Source organism: Scyliorhinus canicula, chromosome 10 (genome assembly GCF_902713615.1).
Source record: "Scyliorhinus canicula chromosome 10, sScyCan1.1, whole genome shotgun sequence".
In the NCBI taxonomy this organism is placed as follows: domain Eukaryota; kingdom Metazoa; phylum Chordata; class Chondrichthyes; order Carcharhiniformes; family Scyliorhinidae; genus Scyliorhinus; species Scyliorhinus canicula.
Window position 1 is genome coordinate 30,612,483 of NC_052155.1, and position 24,165 is coordinate 30,636,647.

General features: G+C 43.7%; 1 protein-coding gene across 2 annotated transcripts in view; it reads right to left on the minus strand.

Annotated features, from left to right (window-relative positions):
- Nucleotides 1-24,165, minus strand: part of tsnare1 (T-SNARE Domain Containing 1) — a 975,066-nt gene that overhangs the window by 319,693 nt on the left and 631,208 nt on the right. For both annotated transcript variants that reach the window (XM_038808773.1, XM_038808772.1), the window contains exons 6-7: nucleotides 23,083-23,157; nucleotides 3,894-3,947 (exon numbers count right to left, since the gene is read on the minus strand). In XM_038808773.1, the coding sequence (XP_038664701.1) occupies nucleotides 3,894-3,947; nucleotides 23,083-23,157 (129 nt within the window). The remainder of the gene's footprint in view (nucleotides 1-3,893; nucleotides 3,948-23,082; nucleotides 23,158-24,165) is intronic.

Here is a 24,165-nt window from a genome sequence, read left to right on the forward strand (position 1 = left end):
GGGATGGGGTGTCAGAGCCAGGGAATATAAATGAGGCATTTAGGGAGTGCTACCAGGGACTTTATGAGGCAGACCCGGGAGGAGAGGAGGGGGACATGGGGCAGTTTCTGAACAAGCTGGAATTTCCCCAGGTGGAGGAAGCAAAGAGGCAGGCAATGGAGGAGCCCCTGGGGCTGAGGGAGGTGCTGAATATTATCAGGTGCATGAAGTTGGGGAAGGCCCCTGGGATGGATGGGTACCTGGCAGAATTTTATAAGGAATTTGCAATGGACCAGTTGGGGCATTTCATGGAGCACTGGAGAAGAGGGAATTGCCGGAGACGATGGCGCAAGCAGTAACCACACCAATCCCGAAAAAGGGGAAGGACCCGGTGGAATATGGGTCATATAGGCCTATATCACTATTGAACATGGATGTGAAAGTATTGGCTGAGTTGTTGGCAGGGAGGATGGAGGAGTGTGTCCCGCTTATGAGTAATATAAGACGGCTGTTGAATGAGGTGATGAATCCGTCGGGGGCTCTGGTACCCGAGCTGGTGGTGTCCATGGATGCGGAGAAGTCATTTGATTGGGTAGGGTGGTGGTACTTGTTCGAGGTTTTGGGAAGGTTTGGGGTTGGGTTGAAATTTGTGGCATGAGTACAGTTGCTGTATGTGGCACCAAGGGCGAGGGTGAAGATGAATGATATGAGCTCACAAAGCTTTGACTTACACAGGGGTACGAGGCAGGGGTGCCCGCTGTCACCGCTGCTGTTTGCGCTGGCCACAGAGCCATTGGCGATGGCTCTCAGGGGATCGGCAGAGTGACGGGGGATTATGAGGGGACAGAGGGAGCATCGGGTGTCGCTCTATGCCGATGACCTCTTGCTGTATGTTTCAGATCCGTTGGAGAGTATGGGAAGGATTATGGGCCTGCTGGGGAGGTTTGGAGGGTTCTCGGGGTACAAGCTGAATGTAGGAAAAATGAGGTATTCCCAGTGAATGAGCTGTCATAGCGGGCTAATTTCGGGGGGGGATGCCATTTATGGTAGTGAGGGATAGGTTTAGGTATTTGGGGATTCAGGTGGTGACGGAATGGACGGGGCTCCATTAGTGGAACTTAACATAGCTGGTGGAGGAGGTTAGGGAGGATCTTAGAGGTGGGATACATTGCACGTAACATTGGCGAGGAGGGTCCAAGTGGTGAAAATGAATATTCTGCCAAGGTTCTTGTTTATCTTTCAAGCTCTTCTGATCTTTATACCAAAGGTCTCTTTCGGAAAGTGGACACGATCATTTCTGGCTTTGTATGTGCAGGGAAGGTGCCAAGGGTGGGAAGAAACCTGTTACAGAGGCAGAGGTAGCAGGAGGGTTTGGTGCTGCCGAACTTGCTTCATTATTATTGGGCAGCGAATGGTAGGAAGGAGAAGGGGTAGAGTGTGTTAGCTTGGGGGAGGAATCCAGTAGGGGGTCTAGTTTGAAGGCTATGGTGACGGCAGCATTTCCATTGGCTCCGAGGAGGTATTCAGGGAGCCTGGTGGTGTAGACCATGGTGAAGATATGGAATCAGTTGAGGAGGCATATTAGGGTGGAAGGGATGTTGGTGCTAATACGGCTGTGCGAGAATCATGGGTTTAAGCCAGGGGGGGGGATGGATAGTGTATACAGGAGGTGGAGGGAAGTGGGGCTGGTCCAGGTGAGGGTTCTGTATTTGGAGGAAGAGTTCAGCAGTCTGGAGGAGCTAAGGGAGAGGGTAGAGCTGCTGAGGGGGAGTGAGTTCAGGTATCGGCAGGTTAGGGACTTTGTGCGAAAGGTCTGGAGGCGGTTCCCTAGGTTTCTGTGATACACCCTGCTGGAGCAACTGCTGCTTCCGGATGTAGAAGGGGAGGGAAAAATTGGGGATATTTGCAGGTGGCTTTGGAGGAGGGAGGCGAGCGGGTGGTGAAGATCAAGGAGAAATGGGAAGCGGAGTTGGGAGGGGAGATCAATTGGGGAGTATGGAGTGAGGCACTGCATAGGGTAAACAGGACCTCCTCTTGTGCAAGGATGAGCCTGATACAGTTTAAGGTGGTGCACAGTGTGCATATGACTTGGGTGAGAATGAATGGGTTATTTCACGGGGTAGCAGATGAGTGTGAAAGGTGTGGGTGGGGGCCAGTGAATCACACGCACATGTTTTGGGGTTGCAAAAAATTGGGAAGATTCTGGGCAGGAGTGTTCACGGTTAGCGAGGGCACTGCATGGTGCGGTGGACCCGGACTCTTTGGTGGCGATATTTGGGGTTTCACAGAAGCCGGAGCTGATGGAGAGGAAGGCCGATGAGGGGCTGGTTTAGCACACTGGGCTAAATCGCTGGCTTTTAAAGCAGACCAAGGCAGGCCAGCAGCACGGTTCAATTCCCGTACCAGCCTCCCCGAAGAGGTGCCGGAATGTGGCGACTAGGGGCTTTTCACAGTAACTTCATTGAAGCCTACTCGTGACAATAAGCGATTATTATTTCATTTCATTTCGCTTCATTTCATTTCGTGGCCTTCGCCTTTCCAATTTTCGGCAGCTAATTTTGCTGGTGTAGCGGTCTGCATCACCACCGGCTAGCGGCTTGGTTGGGTGACCTGTACGATTTCCTGCGGTTAGAGAAGATAAAATGTGAGTTAAGGAAAGGTGGGGGATGTGTGTGACCGTGTTTGAGGGGCTGTTCGGCGTGGGAAAGGGGGAGGGGGGGTGAAAAAGGGGAAAATCTGTACAGACTGTTTAGTTGATTGTTCGGAAGTATGTTTCCCGGGCTGTTTATTCATTGTAACCAGTTTGGACACATGCTTGTTTAAAATGGTGATTTGCTATTATAGATGACGGTTTATCGTGGTTCAGGCTGTGGCCAACACCCCCAGATTTTCAGATAATTCTGTAGATATTCTCCCGAGATAACCAAGGGAAAAGGGAGACCAGTTTTTCTTTGGCACCAAGGGAGTGAGGTCCAGAAGATGACAGCGTAGGCGGCAAGAATGCAGATGGCTCAGTCAGTGCCCCCTTCCCCATAGTGTAGACACTAACAGCGGCTAAACAAGTCGAATGACCTTACGAGATCCGCCAATGCAAATGAAATCATGCCGACCCGTGCACTTTTTGTTGGCATGACTCATCTGCTGGCCAGCCATAAGCTCACTTTGTTGTTAACAAGACCAATGTGACAATAATATTTCATGTGAAATTGATCGGTGTTGGCTGGGAGAGACAGTTTTCAGCAGAAATCACAGCAGCAGGGCATACTATCATGCATTTACTGGAGCAATGTAATAGCTAAAATGAACAGTGGAAACAACAACAAAATGTTCAAAATACTTTATTTTTTGAGAACTAGCAATTAACTTGCTTGAGATATGACAAATTGCATTTGTAAGCACTCTGGCAATTGCTTTGGGGTGAAGCAAGAGACAGCTACAGCGGATTTATTCTACAAACCAGTGAAACAATAGAAGAGTCAAGAATATCTTCTGTTCAAGAAAAAAAAATCAACTGATAAGATAAACACTTCTGATCACTTTGCAAAAACCACGGGAGTTTTAATGTCGCTTTTGATTTGAAGATCCAGTGACACAAATTGGTTGCCATGGAATAGTTAACCACAATGGTCTGAAGAGGAGGCAGGCTGTTGTAAACCTGACCAGTAAAAAGGAGTTCCAGAAATAGCTCACTGGAATCAGTTTTTCATTTCCAATTTCTGAAAACTGCTACTTTTCACACAGCCCTCTCCAGGAATTAACTTCTCTGCTAATAGAGTCACTCAGTCAGCAGCAAGCAGCCAAAAATTGTAAGAATGGGGCTGATGGTGTGAACGGCAAGCTTTTCATTTGTGTAACGGCATTTTTCCAATTGGGATTGCCATGTGCAAAATTGCAAAGCAAACAAATCCACATACCTGCCTGTTTTTCTGTGCTGCAGGAAGCAATGCTCTGGACCTCTCAGCCACTTTCTGTAAAAAGAGGAGATTGTGTGTGCTTTAGACTTCATAGACATTTAAACCTGCAAAATAAATGTGGAACTTGAATAATAAATAACTCTTTAAATAACAGGTAAGAAATGCACCGGTGGTACCAGTGGTACTCTGAGATTATGACCCTGATAATGTCTCCATTTCAAATACCGGTCCCCATACTGATCCTCGACAAGTGCTGCTATGATTTCCCCCCCCCCCCCCCCCCCCAGTTACTGGGCTAAAGTCAGTCAAATCCAGCCGGGATTGCCCTGCTCTTGACTATCCAGTGCCTCCGGTCAACCTGTTGTGGATTTTGGGTAGGAAGAGAATTGGGGACAATTGGGAGGCACTCCACAGCTGAATCACCCGCCAACACTCCTTGTCAAGGCTCACGTTCAGATTGGAGTGCACTTTTTAAAGGGTGCCCTGATCTCCGTAGAGCCGTGCCTGCTGGCTCTATGAGGCCCTGCCTCCTCAGAGTGATGGCGCAAAACACGCTTTTCTTTGACAAAATGTCAGAGATCAGGAGAGAAAACCGAGGTGCTTCTAACGTGCTGGTTTTCAGTCCGAACTTGACACTTTGCTATGTTTTGGAAAAATGCTGTCCTTGATCTCAATTCTAAAACTCCCATTCCATTTTCATTATAGTCAGCCACACAGGCCTAAATTCATCCAAAATTCCTCATATTTTGCACTTTTCCTCAAACATCTGCTCAATCTCATTTACATATTGGAACAAGCAAAATCTTTCATGAACCAGCACAGTTGCGCAGGGTTATTACTTCAAAAAATATTGCTTTAAATATATTGCTTGATATATTCAAGAGTGGTAACCTGGTGAAATTTGACTAATGCGGCTAAAAATGAGCTTACTAGCACAATAAAAGCATTTAAAATCAGGGTCAATCCACCATCTGCGATTAACCCACTTTTAAGTTACTGATCTTGACTTTTTTTTAAAGAAACATGAACATATTGTCCAGATAAATTGGGGCATAGCAGTGCGTATCAATGTCAATAGAGATACCTTAATTTTGGGAGCCTTTCTGGAGTCCTGCAAATTACCTCTATGAGCATAAACCTCCCTAGTGGTGGTTAATTCACCCTGTGAGTAAGGTCAGTTTTTGTGGAGGCCTAATTCAGGTTTAATGTCTTTAAAACCAACATCAATTCTGTCAAAACCAGAGTTGTGCTTGAAATTATGAAATCTTTGCTGCAGTTATTATTGGGGTAATTATTATTTGGGTAACTTTGAGTGTGATGGCAGCCCAGTGGTAATCCAGAGGAGCTCCAGGAAATGGGTGCAAATCCTGTCACAGCACCAAGTAATAATTTAAATTCAATTAATTGAATCTGGAATTGAATGTTCACCTCAGTAATGGCCACCGTGAAACTGCTACCGATTGTTGTAAAAACAAATTTAATAATAATAATAGTTATTATTGTCACGAGTAGGCTTACATTAAAACTGCATTGACCTTACTGTGAAAAGTCCCTAGTCGCCCCACTCCGGCGCCTGTTCGGGTACACAGAGGGAGAATTCAGAATGTATAATTCACCTGACAAGCACGTCTTTCAGGACTTGTGGGAGAGAACCGGAGATCCTGGAGGAAACCCACGCAGGCATGGGGAGAATGTGCAAACTCCGCACAGTCACCCAAGCAGGAAATGAACCCGGGACCCTGATACTGTGAAGAAATAGTGCTAACTACTGTGCTACCATGCCGCCTTAAAGTGGTACTTCCCGTGGGTCCTTAAAGTCCTTTAGTGAAGGAAATCTCCATCCTGACCCGGCCTGGCCAACATATGATTGACTCTCAACTGCTCTCAAGGACAATTTCGGAATGGGCAGAAAAAAAATGAGGCAGCACCCAGATCCCTTGTCAGAATATTTTTAAAAAATGGATTAATTAATGCAACTAAGAAAACACACCCGAGTCTTGAATTCAGCAAAGGACAGTGTTACAGAATTTTGTTTTAGGCCACGTAACATTTAATCAGAGAGATTAAGGAAGCTAATATGATCAGGACAGGAATTTCAATTTGCCTGCATTAATTGTGAAGACAGCACTGGGAATCGAAAAGTGAATTACTATTAATTACGGACTCTTATATCGCTTACAGTCATGGAAAAATATAACTTGAATGGAATAATCGTAAACTCAGAAGTCACGGAGCGGCAGCAAGGTAAAATCAAGAAAATGGCTGAACGACAATGAGCGCAATTAACTGGAATTTGAATTCAGATTTATGTGAGAGAAGAAAAGAGAACAGAAAAGGCTTCAACTTCAAAAAGGCTCATCTGAAGGGCCTGAGGAGAGAATGAATTGCATAGACTGATACATGAGACATGTATGCAATTCAAGTAGAAGAATAAATATATTTCAGTGAGTAATAAACGCTTTAGAGCAGATAGGAAACTAATGTGGGAAACAAGAGAAGTAAAAAGGGATAAAAGTCTTGGATGATCATGAAGGAGCAATTAAAAGATGGATGAGTATACAAAAAGGTAAACAAAAACTTCAAGGCATTGACTAGGAGGTTCCATAATAGTTAAAGAGATTAGGCCCACAGCAAATATTTAAAAGGTGTGAAAGATTGATTTAAATATATGCAAGAAAAACAGTTGACAAATGAAACAGTGAAGCACTGAGACCCCCTAGGGCATGATGGTGGACATTATAACTAATGAGCACAGAATCAACAAAGTCCTTAATTACATCTTTGTGTCAACATTTACAAATTAGTCCGAGGATGATTGTTCACATACACAATTACAATTTAAAGGGCAAAAAGAAGAAAAAAAAAGTTGACATTAGCCAGAAAGCATGCTAACTAATTGCAAGAAACCCTGGAACATGTCCTTAAAAGAGATGGCAGATCAAGCGCATTCGAAGATATTTGAAGAGAATTGCTAAACACAACGGGTGTATCAAGGTGCAGTGCAGAGGTGCAAATGTGGTGGCAGCTTATGTAATGAAAACATAAAAGAATAACTATAGTCATGTGGCTTGACATATAATGATTGCTAAAGTAACATGAATGATCCTGAAGATAGTGAGGCGTCACAGGAAATATGGGGCGGGATTCTCCGAGCCCCAGCCACGTGTTTATCGGCGGTGCACCGTTTGCTGGTGGCAGGATTCACTATTCCTGCCACTTGTCAACTGGATTTCCCATTGAAACCACCCCACTCCGCCCGGAAATCCATGAGCGGGGGTGTGCTGCTGGAAGGAAAAGACAATCCCAACGGTCAGAGAATTCCAGCCACAGTGTGGTTTTTTAAAAAAGCATAGCTTTATAAGAGGGAGATAAATCAAAATTATGAGGATTGGGTTTTTAATCTTTATAATGCAAAGTGTTCAGCAAAGACAGCAAAGGGGAGGCGGGGTGGCAGTATTGATGATGGAACATATCGCAGCATTGGAAAGAGTGCTCAAAAGGGCAAGGGTGGAATCCATTTTATTAAGAGTTGAGAAGCAAATATATAAATGATTTAGATTTGAATGTAGGAGGGTGATCTAAAAATTGGTGGTGGGGGGGGTAAATAGTGAGGAGGATAGCCAGGGACCCGTGTTCAATTGTGACTGTGTGGAGTTTGCACCCTTTTCCCCACGGTTATGTGAGTTTCCTCCGGGTGCTTCGGTTTCCTTCCACAGTCCAAAGATGTGCAGGTTAGGTGGATTGGCTAAATTGTCCCTTAGTGTCCAAAAGATGTGGAGGTGACATGGGGTTACGGGGATAGGGCAGGGGATTGAGCCTAGATAGGGTGCTCTTCCAGAGGGTTGCGATCCTAAAACATATAAGGCTATGGGCCAAGTGCTGGGAAACGGGATGAAAACGGTTAGGTGGTGTTCTTGGCTGGCACAGGCTCGATGGACCGAAGGGCCTTTTCTCTGCTGTATGATTCTAGGACTCTATCACAAGGGTTTGATCACTCTACTGGAGGTATTGTATAGGCCTCTAAATTGTCAGAGAAAAGCTGGGGGAGAAAATTTGTAAGGAAATCAGAGATGTACAAAACTTGAGTGGACTTTAATTCCCCAAATATCAATTGGGATAAGGAGATTGAGTAACGAGGAGCAGGAATTTCCAAAATGGAATTGACCAGCATGGTCTTGACTCAAACGGAAAGGAGGGTTTGCTGGATTTGGTGCCATAGAAATGGGTCAAGAGATCCAGCCAGGGTAAAACTGAACCAATGTTTGACTGAGAAAGCTGCAACGGAACAATGGGTGATCTTTAAGGAAGAGATATGTCAGGCCAACAAGCAGGAAAGCCAGGGGGACCAACACAAAGACTCCTCCCATGAGGAGAGAGAGTGAGTGTACAATGAAGCAAATAAAGAGGATGTATGATGCATGTCTGGTGAATTCTTCAAGTGAGAACCATGGCAGATGTAGCAAGCTGAGAGAAGTGAAGAGGAGAATTCTAAGACGAACAAAGAGATAAAATGAGAATGGAATGGCAGTAAATAGAAAAGGGAACCCAGAGATCTTCCACTGAAATTTAACTAGTAATTGGATAGTAAGAGGAAATAGGCAGCCTAGAGACAAAGAAGGTGATACATGTTCAGATGCACAGGGCAAGGCTAGAATACGTAATGTATACTTTGTATTGATGTTTACTAAGGAAGAGGATGCTGATAAAATATCAGCAGAAATAGAAATAGGAGGTAATGGATGAGATGAAAACGGATAGGCAGGGTGAACTCAAAAGGACCACTATGCTTAAGAGCGGATCAGTTACTTGCTCTGGATGGCTTACTTCCAGGTTGTTAAATAAAATCAGGACGGAGATAGCGGAAGGGTTTGCCAGAATCATCTAATCTTTCCCCAGATATAGGCAGGTGCCAGAGAATTAGAAAGTTGCAAATGTGCCACTCTTATTCACAAAATAATATGAGGACATTGTGATGAACCACAGGCTGGTCAATTTAGCATCAGTTCAGAAATAATAGTAACAGATGCTCGGGGAGGTTTGAGTTAGTTAACAATAACCAGCACCAATTTGTAAAGGTCGATCATGTTTGACGGATGTAATTGAAAAGTTTTTGATGAAGTAGCACAGAAAGTTGATGAAGGGAATGCAGTTCAGCATCAGCTCGCAGAAAAAAATGGCTTAAGGACAGGAAACAGCGATTCAAGGTAAATATTTATTTTTCAGTCTAAAGGGTCAGTACCAAGTTCACTGTTTTATATATGTATTTTTATATACATTCACACATATAAATATATATGACTTGGATTTTGGAATGTAGAGTAACATTTTAAAATTTGCCGATTATTGGAAATTTGGAGATGAGGCAAACAGTGAGGATTATATTCCACCTGTACAGAAATAGGAGAGCAGATAAGTGGCAGAAGGAATTCACTCCAAAAAAATGAGGTGATGCATTTTTGCAGAAGAGACAGGGAGAGGCCAGCGACACTTAATGGCTCAGCTTTAAGAGTGACAGAGGGGCCACATATCTTTGAGAATGGCAGGGCATACTGAGAGAGCAGTTTGCAAAGCATATGGGATCTTGGTCTTTGTCAATGGAGGTATTGGAGTACAAAAGCTGGGCTATGCTGATCTCTATAAAGCTCTAGTTAGGCCACTAGAGCATTGTGTTCAGTTGTGATCACTACACTTTAAAGAGGATGTGAAGGCCCTTGACAGGGTACAGAGAAGATTTTGCACAATGGCTCCAGAGATGAGGAATTTAGCCTCAAAGTTAGTTTGGAAAGGCTTGGGTTATTTTCCTTGGTGCAAAGGAGATTGGGGGAGATCTGACAGAGGTAAATAATATTATGACATGATTAAATGGGATCGACAAAAGCTGTTCAACTTATTTGATGTCAAAACGAGACAGGAGGGAATGAGAGGAAGAACTTAATTACATGAGTAGAAATTACCTAAAACCTGCTGCTGCCTACAAGGTTGGTGGGAGTGGAGACAATTAATGATTTCCAAAGGAAATTGGGAACAGCCTGGCAGGAAATATTGCAGAGGTACAGGGAAAGGGGGCTGATTAAATGACTTGACAGAGAGCCAGCAAGGACTTGATGCGTCAAATGGCCTCCTTCTATTTAAAAAAAATAAATAAATTTAGAGTACCAATTCATTTTTTTCCAATTAAGGGGCAATTTAGGGTGGCCAATCCGCCTACCCGACACATCTTTGGGTTGTGGGGGTGAAACCCACGCAGACACGGGGAGACTGTGCAAACTCCACATGGACAGTGACCCAGAGCCAGGATCGAACCTGGGACCTCGGCGCCGTGAGGCAGCAGGGCTAACCCACTGCGCCACCGTGCTGCCCCTAAATGGCATCCTTCTTTACCGTAAAGTTGAAACAGAGTTAGCTGACATTGGAAACTCAGTTGAATTAATGAACTCACACTAATAATTCTCAGCAGAGTCTTTGATACATCATTGTACAGGAAAGAATGTTCCCAGATTCAAACAAAATGCTTGATCCTCAAGTGGGAACAAACTAGTTGAGTCAGAAGATGGAAAAAGTGGCTGTTTGGCGAGCTGTGCCAATGTAGAAAGATGTGATGGTGGGATGTCTTTTTTCCTTCAATATATATTGAAGAATTAAACAAAGCTCTTCATGTTTGTGAATGTCATGAATTCAGATATTGGAAGGGAATGCTATCGTGAAGAGAAGAGGAACAAGTTGACTATTTTAGAGATCTGTCAGATTGGAAAGTCAGGCCGCAACATTGGAAGATATTCTTTAAGGCAGAGAAATGCAAAGTTATGAAGCTGCAGTAGAAAATTAATAGCACAAAATTAATAGGAACAGTTTACATTAGAAAAGGATTTGGAGGATATTGTGGGGGAAAATTCTTTAAACCAGCAGCACAAAGGTGATGAAAAAGACAAACTGGATGCCATAATGCTGAGACAGAGCACAGATCCCAGGAAGTAAGAATTAGTTTATGTGAAGCACTAATCTTGGATACCATATGGCGAGACACTAGAGACAACACACAAAAACGCAACCAAGGTAATAATTGAAACTAGCCATTTCACCTGTAATAGAAGGTATCTATTTTCATAATGAGAATAACACATCTGGATCTCAGAGTAATGTTCAATATGAATATAAGATTTGGATCCAGGGAACATGGATCCGAGAAAAGACTAACATGCTGAACAGTTGCAATATAACTTCTTCAAGCAGAGGGTGATGAATATGTGGATTAACCAATTGAGTGAGACAGTGCAAGTAGAGGAGTCAAAATGTGAAGAGGCTCTGGACAGCTTTTAGGCAGGCTATTGAAGGCTTTGAGATAATAGTTCGGTAGAATGTTTGTGACCTCTTGTGCTGGTACAATAGATGGAAGTGATTTTTATTGGCACTATCTAGCCTTCAGGGGAATAGATAGAGTAGACAGTCAAAGACTTTTTCACCAGGTGGAACAAACCATTACAATGGGACATAAATTTAAGGTGAATGATGGAAGATATAGGGGGGATGTCAGAGGTAGGTTCTTTACCCAGAGAGTAGTGGGGGCATACAATGCACTGCCTGTGGAAGTAGTTTAGTCGGACACATTAGGGACCTTCAAGCAGCTATTGGATAGGTACATGGATTACGGTAGAATGATGGGGTGTAAATTAATTTGTTCTTAATTGAGGACAAAAGTTCGACACAACATTGTGGGCCGAATGGCCGGTTCTGTGCTGTATTTTTCTATGTTATATGTTCTATGTTATGCTAGTAAGGACAAATTGGAAAGCAATGCTCAGAATCAAGTACAGGATATACTTGAAATAATTGAGTCATACCTATTTTTCCTCATCTCAGTCAGTTAATGTCTCATATATAACCATTCTATCGAGGCAATTCCGTGAGGGAGTCGTGGATGTATTTCCCAAGGTTTCGGCTGAATTTAGAAATGGATTTTTTTTAAAAATAGACTTTTTTGTTTCCGCATCGAGTTAATATCACTACTGGTTCAGAGGTTGTTGTATGATCTTGCATCACCTAACACACACGGTGACCAAGGGGGAGGATAGATTGAAGAGGTTGGGACTGTTCTTGAAGAGAAAATGTCTAAGAGGAGATTTGATAGAGGTGTTAAAAATAATGAGGGGGCTGGACAGAGTAGACAGGGAGAAACTATTCCTGCTTGTAAAAGGGTCAGAAACAACAGGGCATAGATTTAAGGTGATTTGCAAAAGAAGCAAATATGTTGCAAGAAAAAACCTTTTCCACACAGCGAGCAGCTTGGATCTGGAATGCACTGCCTGGCAGTGGGGTGGAGGCAGGTTTAATTGTGGCATTCAAGAGACCATTAGATACAGTGAAAAGGCAAGGAAATGGCACTGAATCATGATGCGTGTTTGGAGAGCTAGTGTTTAGCTCAGTGGGCTAGACAGCTGATTAGTGATGCAGAACAAGGCCAGCAACGTGGGTTCAATTCCCGTACTCGCTGAGGTCATTAATGGAGGCCCTACCTTCTCAAACTTGTCCCTCGCCTGATATGTGGTGATCCGCAGGTTAAACCATCACCAGTCAGCTCTCCATCTCAAAGGGGAAGGCAGACGATGGTCGTGCATGGCAGACATCTAGGGCCAAATGGCTTCCTCTGTGCCATAACAATTCTGTGATCGTTAAAGGAGCCCATGATGGTTTATTACTGTTTTTTAATCATATGTTCTTACATATTTGTTAACATCAAGGAGGGATTCATTGTCGTCATTATGTGTTGCCAATATTGTAAGATTTCATCTGATTACAAACTTGGTGAAAATCGATTCTCTAAAGAATGCACTTTTCTAGAAAAAGCAACCATACTACCTACTTATGTGGTTTTTATGATGTTACTCACATATAGTAACACAAGAAAATCTTATTCTTTGAATAAAACAATGTTGCTTGAAATTAACTTTAATTATTCACTGCATTGATTGCTGATCTTTTGCAGTGCAAATTAGTGCAATGTTATTGATGATTCATTTTGATAATAGTTGCCATTGTTAAGTGCACATAAAACAGACAGCTACTAAGGAAAATGCTCAAGTATTTCATACCTCTTAAGCATCATAAAATAATCCATCTAGCTGTTAATTTTGCCAGTAATATTTTAACACTGCACAGCTTTTAGCTATTGGCAGAAATAGCACTAATTCTTTCATCTGAATAGGGTACAATTGAAACTGACCATGCCCGAGGGGGGAGAACTCAAATGAGTTGGATTGTCGCACTCCCAAGTATATGCTCGAATTTTCAGTCCTGGACTCCCATTTTCACTTACTTACCGCAACAATAGTACTACTTTCCCCAAAATGATTGGTGTTTGTACCAGCTCCACTGCTGGTTGGATCTAATACACACACACAAAATGAACTGGTCTCAAAGATTGCTGCAAATCTTCAGCTGATGATCAACAATTCTGACAATACGAACATAACCAACAACTACAGCCAAAAATAAGTGTTGAAGGTCTCACTTCTTGACTAAAATACAATCTGTCTGAGAAACCTAGAAAAATAGGAGCAGGAGGAGGCCATCCAGCCCTTCGAGCCTGTGCAGCCATTCATTATCATCGTAGGTCATCCAACTCAATAGCCTAATCCTGCTTTCCCCCCATATCCTTTGATCCCCTTCGCCTGAAGTGCTATATCTGAATGATTCTTGAAAACATACAAGCTTTTGGCATCAACTACTTCCTGTGGTAACGAATTTCACAGGCTCACCACTCACTGGGTGAAGGAATTTTTTTTATTTCAAAGAATTTACAGCGCAGGAGGCCATTCAGCCCATCGAGTCTGCACCGGCTCTTGGAAAGAGAACCCTACCCAAGGTCAACACCTCCACCCTATCCCCGTAACCCCAGCCAACACTAAGGGCAATTTATCATGGCCAATCCACCTAACCTGCACATCTTTGGACCATGGGAGGAAACTGGAGCACCCGGAGGAAACCCTCGCACACACGGGGAGGATGTGCAGACTCCGCACAGACAGTGACCCAAGCCGGAATAGAACCTGGGACCCTGGAGCTGTGAAGCAATTGTGCTATCCACAATGCTACCATGCTGCCCTCCTCATCTCTGTCCTAAATGGTCTACCCGGTACCCTCAGACTGTGAGCCTGGTTCTGGACACACCCACCATTGGGAACATCCTTCCTGCATCTACTCTGTCTCGTCCTGTTAGAACTTTATAGGTTTCTATGAGATCCCCCATCATTCTTCTGAACTCCAGCAAACACAAACCTTACTAATTCTCTCCTCGTACATCAATCCCGTCATCCCATGAATCAGTCTGGTAAACCTTCTCTGCACTCCCTCTAGGGCAAGAACATCCTTCTTCTGTTAAGGAGTCCAAAACTGCACACAATATTCCAGGTGTGGCCTCACCAAGGCCGTGTATAATTGCAGCAAGATATCCCTGCTCTGTACTTGAACCCTATCGCTGTGAAGGCCAGCATACCATTTGCCTTCTTTACCGCCTGCTGTATCTGCATGCTTACTTTCAGTGACTGCTGTATGAGGACACCCAGGTCTCGCTGCACATTACCCTGTTCTAATTTATGGCCTTTCAGGTAATAGTTTGCCTTCTCGTTTTTGCTACCAAATTAGATAACCTCGCATTTCTCCCAATTATACTGCATCTGCCTTTCATTTGCTCACTCACTCAACTTGTCCAAATCACACCGGACCAACTGGGAGCCATCTATAAATTTGGAGATATTACATTTTGTTCCTTCATCTAAATCATTAATATATATTGTGAATAGCTTGAGATCCAAGCATCGGTCCTGGTAGCCCACTAGTCGTTGCCTACCAATCTGAAAAAGAGCCATTAATTCCAACTTTTTGTTTCCTGTCTGCCCGCCAGTTTTCTATCCATCACAATACATTACCCTTAATCTCACGTGCTTTAATTTTATAACAATAATAATCTTTATTAGTGTCACAATTAGGCTCACATTAACAATGAAGTTACTGTGAACATCCGCTAGTCGCAACTCTCGGGCGTCTTTTTGGGTACACCAAGGGAGAATTCAGAATGTCCAATTCACCTAACAAGCATGTCTTTCGGGACTTGTGGAAGGAAACCGGAGCACCTGGAGGAAACCCACGTAGACACGGGGAGAACATGCAGACTCTGCACAGACAGTGACCCAAGCAGGGAATCAAACCCAGGTCCCTGGTGCTGTGAAGCAACAGTGCTAACCACTGTGCTACCTTTTACACACTAATCTCTTATGTGGGACTTTGTCCAAAGCCTTCTGAAAGTCCAAATATAACACATTCGCTGGATCACCCTCTTTAACTTCGTTAAATTGCACCTTACTGTCCAGTGATCTGCAGGTTAGGTTATGAGATTACAGGTTTAGGTAGGGGTGGACATTTATAAATGGGCAGAGTGCTCATTTATAGGGTTGGTGTAGACTCGATGGGTCAAATGGCCTCCTTCAGCACAGTAGGGATTCTATGATTCTATTCAGAGTATATAGAATCCTGGAAGATGACCACCAATGCATCCACTATTTCTAGATCCACTTCTTTAAGTACTCTGGGGTGTAGATTATCAGGCCATTGGGAATTTATCAGCCTTCAATCCCATAAATTTCCCCAACACCATTTCTCTACTAATTTTGATCTCCTTCAATTCCTTCCTCTCACTAAACCCTGCATGCCCCAACATTTCTGGTATCTAATTTGTGTCCTCATTTGTGAAGAAAGAACCAAAGTATATATTTAGTTGCACAGCCATTTCTTTGTACCCTATTATACATTCCCCTGTTTATGACAGTAAGGGACCTACATTTGTCTTCACCAAACTTTTTGGGGTTGGGTTGTGGATATGTGGGTTTGAGTAGGGTGATCATGGCTCGGCACAACATTGAGGGCCGAAGGGCCTGTTCTGTGCTGTACTGTTCTATGTTCTATGTTTTCCTCTTCACATATGTGCAGAAACTTTTATAGTCAGTTGTTTTGCACACAAAAGTTTGATCTGATATCCACGATGCGATACATAGAAATAATATTTATTTTATGAATCACAAACTCAAGGGAATGCATAGCACAGAAGGTAGCCATCGAGTCCATTCTGCCCCTCCTGTCTCTTTGAGAAAGCTATCCAGTTAGTTCCATTCCCCTGCTGTTTTCCTATAATGCTACCATTTTCATATTTTTCAATTATATATCCAATCTCCTTTTGAAAGTTAGAATTAGAACTACTTGTACCATGCTTGCCTTCCTCAGGGCATTCCAAAATGCATGAAAATCAATAAATTACTTTTGAAGTATAGGCACTGTTACATAAGCAAAATATTGCATACACTTGCAGCAGGGACTCATCCACAGTACACAAGATACATGTAAGAAACTACAGAGAGTCATGAACACAGCCCAGTCCATCACGCAAAATCGTCTCCCATCCATTGACTCGGTCGATACCTCCTGCTGCCTTGGGAAAGCGGGCAGATAATCAAAGACCTTCTTTTGGCTGTTATTATGTCCATTATATTATTGTGGCCCTCCCAACCAGGTTATTCACTTCCAACTTCTTCCATCGGGCATGAGATACAAAAGTCTGAGAACACGCACGAACAGATTCAAAATTCAGGGCAAAAGATTCAGGGCAGCACGGTAGCATTGTGGATAGTGCAATTGCTTCACAGCTCCAGGGTCCCAGGTTCGATTCCGGCTTGGGTCACTGTCTGTGCGGAGTCTGCACATCCTCCCCGTGTGTGCGTGGGTTTCCTCCGGGTGCTCCGATTTCCTCCCACAGTCCAAAGATGTGCAGGTTAGGTGGATTGGCCATCATAAATTGCCCTTGGTGTCCAAAATTGCCCTTAGTGTTGGGTGGGGTTACTGGGTTATGGGGATAGGGTAGAGGTGTTGACCTTGGGTACGATGCTCTTTCCAAGAGCTGTTGCAGACTCGATGGGCCGAATGGCCTCCTTCTGCACTGTACATTCTATGAAAAAAAAACAGCTTCTTCCCCACTGTTACCAGACTCCTGAAGGACTCTCTTATGGACTGAACTGATCTCTTCACACATCTTCTCTACTGAGTAGTACTGTGCTCCGTATGCTTCACCCATTGCCTCTGCCTATGTATTTACATTGTGTATATATGTATGTCCTTTTTTTTTTAATATATGGAATGATCTGTCTGGACTGTACGCAGAACAATACTTTTCACTGTACCTCGGTACATGTGACAACAAAACAAATCCAATCCAATCCAACTATCACGTCAACTGTTTTTCAACCTAATGGTGGGCTGAGGTCAGAAAGCTGGCCGGGATACTGGCAGGCATACTTGCACTACTTCAAAGGCATCACTGGATCATTCACATTAACATGCACAGAGAACGTCAGTGACACAGCTGTTCGCAAAAACACCCCAACATAATGGGGTGTTTCTTGTGGGCTGAGTTGCGATGTCACCCTGGTTCATTTTCTGGAACAGCGTTGAAACCTATAACCCACTGACTCAGATGAACCAAAAAGTTAGTCCCACTCTAGCACTTGAACTCGCTACTCTCGGGAGCGTTACTGAGTGCTGTATCTTCAGAGATTCCTCAGATGATAGATCTTATTGGAACAAAGTTCTTTTGTGGATATAAGAGAGTTTGTCAACAAGTGAGCTTGAGAGATTTAGTGCATCTGGACCAGAGCACACCACCAAATAGGAAATTAATTTGTAAAGCACAAAAGCAGATATTGGAAGGGAAGCTGAAATAAACTGATCGAGTCAGAGCCTGACACATTAAACCCCATTAACTTTTCCTGGTGATTCTGGACGGGATTAATAGGTGAAGAACAATGACCCCTCTTTGTACTCTTGCTTCAACATCCAACACAAAAAACAGATTACTGCTTAATCATCTCACAGCCATTCAAGGGATCTGTGCAATGTGAGGGCCACAATAATATAATGGACATAATAACAGCCAAAAGTAAGTCTTTGTAGATGTAATGCCTGGAGACATTTGAAAGGTGTGATAAGGCGCTCTGCAATTACAAGACTTTCCTTCAAAAAAACTAACTGTACATTTGTCAAATTTGCTGACAAAATGCACGTCGCTGGGAAATTAATTGATTTTTCAAACTTTGCCTCATTAATCATTTGCACTTACATTACCTGAAGACAGCATCAAAACCCATCTCAAAACCAGCAGATTAAAAAAAAATTAAAAACTGTGAGGAACTATTGTTTAAGTAAAGAGATTACTACCATTCTAAAAGTTACTAACAGTCACTAGACATGGCACTTCAAAAATGTTAAACCTCACTTGACATAAACGTTGTCTTTTACATCAACCCCCTTATTCTTGCCTTCACATGATAAGCCACAGCCTTTTGTACAGCAAACTTGGTATCAGGGGCTGTTTAGCACACTGGGCTAAATCGCTGGCTTTGAAAGCAGACCAACGCAGGCCAGCAGCACGGTTCAATTCCCGTAACAGCCTCCCCGAATAGGCGCCGGAATGTGGCGACTAGGGGCTTTTCACAGTAACTTCATTGAAGCCTACTTGTGAAAATAAACGATTTTCATTTAATTTAATTATCACTCTATTTGTTTCCACTACATCCAATGGTGCTTTTATGTTCGTGCCATCATGTTTTGTGAGCAAAAATACTTTTGGATCTTGGAAATCTGGAAGAAACACAGAATATGCTGGACTTACACAGCAGGTCAGACATTTCAGGTTGTGATGACCCTCCTTTCTTTCCTCAGTTCTGATGAAGCGTAATCACAACTCAATCGGAGTCGGCAGACCTGCTGAGCATTCCCAGCTTCCTCTGTTTTTGTTTCAAGCATTAAAAGGCCTTTGCCCCGTGGCCAGATTGCTGGGCAATAAAACAAAAATAAAAGCCACAAGCAACCACAAATTGAGAAGGGGAATTCCCGGCCCTTCCCGCCTGCGGGATTTTACCAGTCCCACCAAAGGTGAACCCCGCAGTGGAACGAGTGAGCCACGCAAAGCGGCCTGGACTTCGGGGGGACTGGAAGATCCTACGCGAGTAAATGCCAGCCAGCCAATATTCATCCCTCAGCAAAAACAGATTCTCTTCTCATTTATCCTATCGTTCTCATTGGACCCTGCTGTGCATGTATGTATAAGTTGAACACTTTCCTACATAATAACAGTGACAAGACTTCGGGCAGCATAGTGGAGCAGTGGGCAGCACTGCAGCCTCATGGCGCCTAGGTACCCGGTTCGATCCCGGCTCTGGGTCACTGTCCGTGTGGAGTTTGCACATTCTCCCCGTGTTTACATGGTTTTCGCCTCCACAACCCAAAACGATGTGCAGGGTAGGTGGATTGGCCATGCTACATTGCCCCTTAATGGGAAAAATGAATTGGGTAGTCTAAATTTTTTTAAAAACACAGTGACAAGACTTCATAAGTAATTTATTGGCTGTGGTGTGCTTTGGGGCACCGTGAGAAATTGAAAGGAGCTACATCAATTAAATTTTCCCCGTCACTGTGTGGGTGGGAAAAACCTATTTACTGAGAGAGATGAAAATGTGTCATGCAGGATAGCAGAGGCAAAATTACTGAGGAGATGCAGAAGACAGTGTGCCGAGTCAAGACAGGGATGTACTTAGGTTCCCCAACAGAGTTTTCTCATCTGTATTTTTTTTAGATTCTTGTGTACAGTATCAGTGACCCACATAACAACACATCAAGATAGAAAATAGCACTGAACCTATTTTCTAAGCTCCGAGTTATTCCGCTGTATGACACATATTAAATTGCAAATCAGGTTTAAATGTAAAACAAATGCCTGAGGCATAATCTCACTGTTGGTGAGATCCTAACCATTTCACTCACACTTCCAGACACACGTTTCTCACTCAACTCATACTTTATAGGGAGCAGCAGGAATCAACAATCATTGTGGTGCCTCAAATCAAAATTTGAAGTGGCAAGGTCCGCACAATTTTGCCAAACTTTGACTGGGTTGGATTTGTTTATTGCCATGTGTGCAGAGGTACAGTGTTGTTCTGCGTGCAGCTCAGACAGATCATTCCACACATGAAAAGAAAATACATAACAGGGCAAACATAAAATGCACAAAGTAAATACATAGACACAGGCATCAGGTGAAACATGCAGGGGTGTAATACTACTTGGTAGTGAAGATGTGTGAAGCAATCAGATCAGTCCAGAAGAGGATCGTTTAGGAGTCTGGTAACAGCGGGAAGAAGCTGTTTTTAAGTCTGTTTGTGCGTGTTCTCAGACCTTTGTATCTCCTGCCTGATGGAAAAAGTTGGAAGAGTGAGTAAGCCGGGTGGGAGGGGTCTTTGATTACGCTGCCCGCTTGCCCAAGGCAGGAGATGTAGACAGAGTCAATGGATGGGAGGTGGGTTTGTGTGATGGACTGGGCGGTGTTCCCGACCCTCTTTAGTTTCTTCTGGTCTTGGGCCGAGCATTTGCCATACCAGGCTGTGATGCAGCCAGATAGGATGCTTTCTATGGTGCACCTGTAAAAGTTGGGGCTGTGCAGGATTAATTGTTAAAATAATATTCATCATTCTTCACTGCATCAAGGTAAAAACAAATTACTGCACTTGAAAGTAGGCAGTTGAACTGATGAAGCTGGGACACCAATGCAATTCTCCTAACAAGTGAATGACAAACAATTTCATCAGATAAAATGAATGAAAGATGGTACATATTAAACAATTATAGGAAAGTACAACACATTTGATTCAAATACATGAGTCAGCACTGGTACAAGTAATACAAAATGGAAAGATAATTTTGCCTCATGCCAATGGAGTGACATTATATTGATGCTACATTTTGCCAAGCAATCCAAAGGTTAAAAAAGTCTCAGTCAAGGGCGGCATGGTGGCAGAGTGGTAAGCACTGCTGCCTCACGGCACCCGGGACTCAGCTTGTGTGTGGAGTATGTGTTCTCCCTATTTCAGCATGGGTTTCCTCCGGGTGCTCCGGTTTCTTCCCACAGTCCAGAGATTTGCAGGTTAGGTGGATTGGCCAGGCTAAATTGCCTGAATTTGACAGTTCCCCACCAGCAAATTTGAAGATGGGATGGACACATAAAATGCAGCAGGCCACCTACCTCTCCACTTCGTGACGTGTCTGAAGAATTACAGATGACAAGAGAAATATCTGACAGCCCACTCAAGTAATTGTCACTTAAGGGTGTCACCCCACCAGCTCTGGTATATTATCTGCAACTTTGGCTGCATGGCATTGTGTCAGACAGAGGCTGGAGGAGGAGGAGATGTTGTACCTCCTTTGCAGGCCCCTGTGCCCATTGGAGGCTCTTCCATACAAATATCCATTACCACTTCTTTAAATGTGCCGCCTGACCTCTTGAACTGGGCACCACCACAACATCCCTGCGCCGAGATCCTGGACACCAGATTTAGCTGGGCTCCTCAGTGCAATGTTGAACCAGCAATGAACAGCGCTCCCACAAGCACTGGGCAGTGGGAGTGCTTGTTCACCTCCGAGACGACAGGCAGTCCCACCATGCTGAGCAGCTCAGGTAAATACAGGGTTAGGGGCCTTGGTGGCATGAAGTGGGAGTTGGTGGTTGGGGGGGGGGGGGGGGGGGGGGCTCGAACACCAGTGGGAATAGTTAAAAAGTGGGGAATGACATTTTGGAGGAATGCCTCTGATGGGGCCTGGGGGCCCAGAGAGGAGGCCTCACTCCTACCCTACCTGACACAAGCCCCGCACAGCTAAAACTGCTGGACTTCCATCGCGGCATGGTCCTATTACTACCATGGGCAAAATATCAGCGGGGAGGGGGATGACATTCTTAAGTGGCCATTAACTGCCATTTTAGGATTCAAGTTTGCCTAAGGCTGGACAGACTATCTGAAAGCTCCCAAACCCACCGTACAACCCCATAAAACCTCAGAGGGCCCAGGCAGGAAGGCTATGTGCTGGATGGTACTGCATTCAAACTCATCAGTGGGACAGTCCTGCTTGTCCAATATTCAGCGCTGAATGTAGAAATCTCTTCCAACTAATTATTGGGAAAGCTATTATATTTCCCATCAAGTATAATGTCCAGAAATATCCAGATGAGATCAAACCAACATTTTCCAGGGGCTTAGCCCAGCTACCACATATTTGTACCAAATAAGAGAATTTTATGCCCCCTAAAAATGGTAAGGTTTGGGTTTGGTGATAATGAGTGAGAAGTTTAAAATAAACTTTGGAATTTCTGGCTGTCTTTCCCAAGTTCAGGCCTCCATTTCTCCAGTCCCCTCCCCCTACAACTGGGACGCCTCCCTCGCCCTTACTGGGCCTCCGATCTACCCCTCCGCAAGCTTCAACAGCTCTCTGCAGACCCCTTACCCCCTCCCACTGAGACCGCTGCCACTATCCCCAGGCCCACTTCATCACTATCTTAGTATCACACTACATCCCCAAGCATAGGAATGGCCACACAATCCTCCTTACCCCAGGATCAATCCCTCTTCCCTCCACCCTATCATTCACCTTCCACCATTTCCCCCGGACCCGGACCTCCTCTCCGCCACTCAACAGTCCCAATCGATGCCCCCCATCACTCCTCGATCGAGACCTCCGCCAACCACCACTTAATTTGTAAATACCCGTGCTTCACTAAAGACAAAATGAGAAAATGTGTGAAGGCTGGAAATCTGATATAAAGACAAATGAACAGTGTCAATTTCATACTCCAATTACATTAATGAAATACAGACATGAACATCTAATCACCTTGTTGCCACATGTGGTTATCATTAATCGTTTAGTTGCTTTCGAAATCTTTCACTTTTGTTTTTAAAGAGAAGCTATTTTTATCAGTGATGAGATATTGAAGAATAATGTTCACACGTGATAGATCGGAGTGTAAAAATTAATCTTTTTGTGTCTGGAAGAAGCAGGAGGCTGAGAGGATAAGAGGAGTCATGGGCTCTGATGGCAGCCTCGAGATAGCTTTTCATTTTTAATGACCTGAAAGTGCTCAACAGTTGACAATGCTTGATGAATTTGCTCATGACGTCAAAGAGGAGCACGGCTCATTGCAATCCAGCCCAGCAAAACCTTTGATACAATTAACGCTGGGTGGAAAGATAAACTCCAAAGTGCTAAGCCAGCAAATTGTGGGTGAAACAACAGGTTTTAAATATTAACAAAGTAGTTGACTGCTTACCTTCTGCACACCTCCATAGCGCTGAATAGAGTCCGAGAGCTGGTTCTTAAGTCTATCCAACTGTAACCATTCTCGCTGCAGACAAAAAAAAAGAAATATGAATTAAATAGTCTTGAATTAAATGTTGGCTCGACCTGAAATTTGAAGTTGACATACTAATTTCTAAGCAGCCCTTTTCACTCGGACACCATCAGTATGCCAGGGAGGAGAAGCTGAATGTGGAAATCAGAAACAAATTGAAACAAAACAGATAATGTGATCAGCCAGTATCTAAATGGAAGAGATGGGTTAATATTCAAGCTATGATTCCCCCAGAATTATAGGAAAGGAGATGAGCATCATTATATTCTCCCGTAAGGATGGATCCCGACAGCTGCCGAGGCTTGTGGTGCCTCCTCAATGGGCTGGGCTGAGGTTTCCATTTCATTGGTCTCGTCAGTTAAGTTTCACAATCTCTTGCTTTGATACCTGGAAAGTAAGCCAACCAATGTGATGAACAGGAGGTATTCACAGAGATTTGTCAGTGTAGGCATAGTTTCAATGGGCTTGTGGTGTTGTTTGTGTTGCTAAATTCAAAATGGTTGGCGTAGTGACCACAGAATAGCTTCAACCTGAACAAAGTGATAAATTTATTAACACTACTCATTTGAATTTAACACGTACTCCTGAATAATGCATTTGATAATTGGCATATAATCTACACTCACCTCCAACTAATCTCTACTCTATTATGTGATCTGCTCTCACTCACACTATCTCTCCTTCAGTCTGCACTCTAGCTATCTCCTTCACTTCTCTCCCCACAAGGCTCAGCATCAACGTCTTATATACTTGCAACTTTAGCTCCCTCTGGTGGCTGATCTAGACATTTGATTAACCCTTGCAGTTCTTACATTTATGATAATACCACAGGGTTCATCCCACTCATGGCCACTGTCTGGAAAGAGGAAACCACAGAGTAAGAATGCTTGTGTGGTTTGTGAGTATTTGCAAATGTTGCTTTGTTGAACGGCTCTTTTCAAAACCGCACGTTGAATATAAAGCTGTCTGTGTAATCTGAATGTGCCACTCCATTGCAACCTT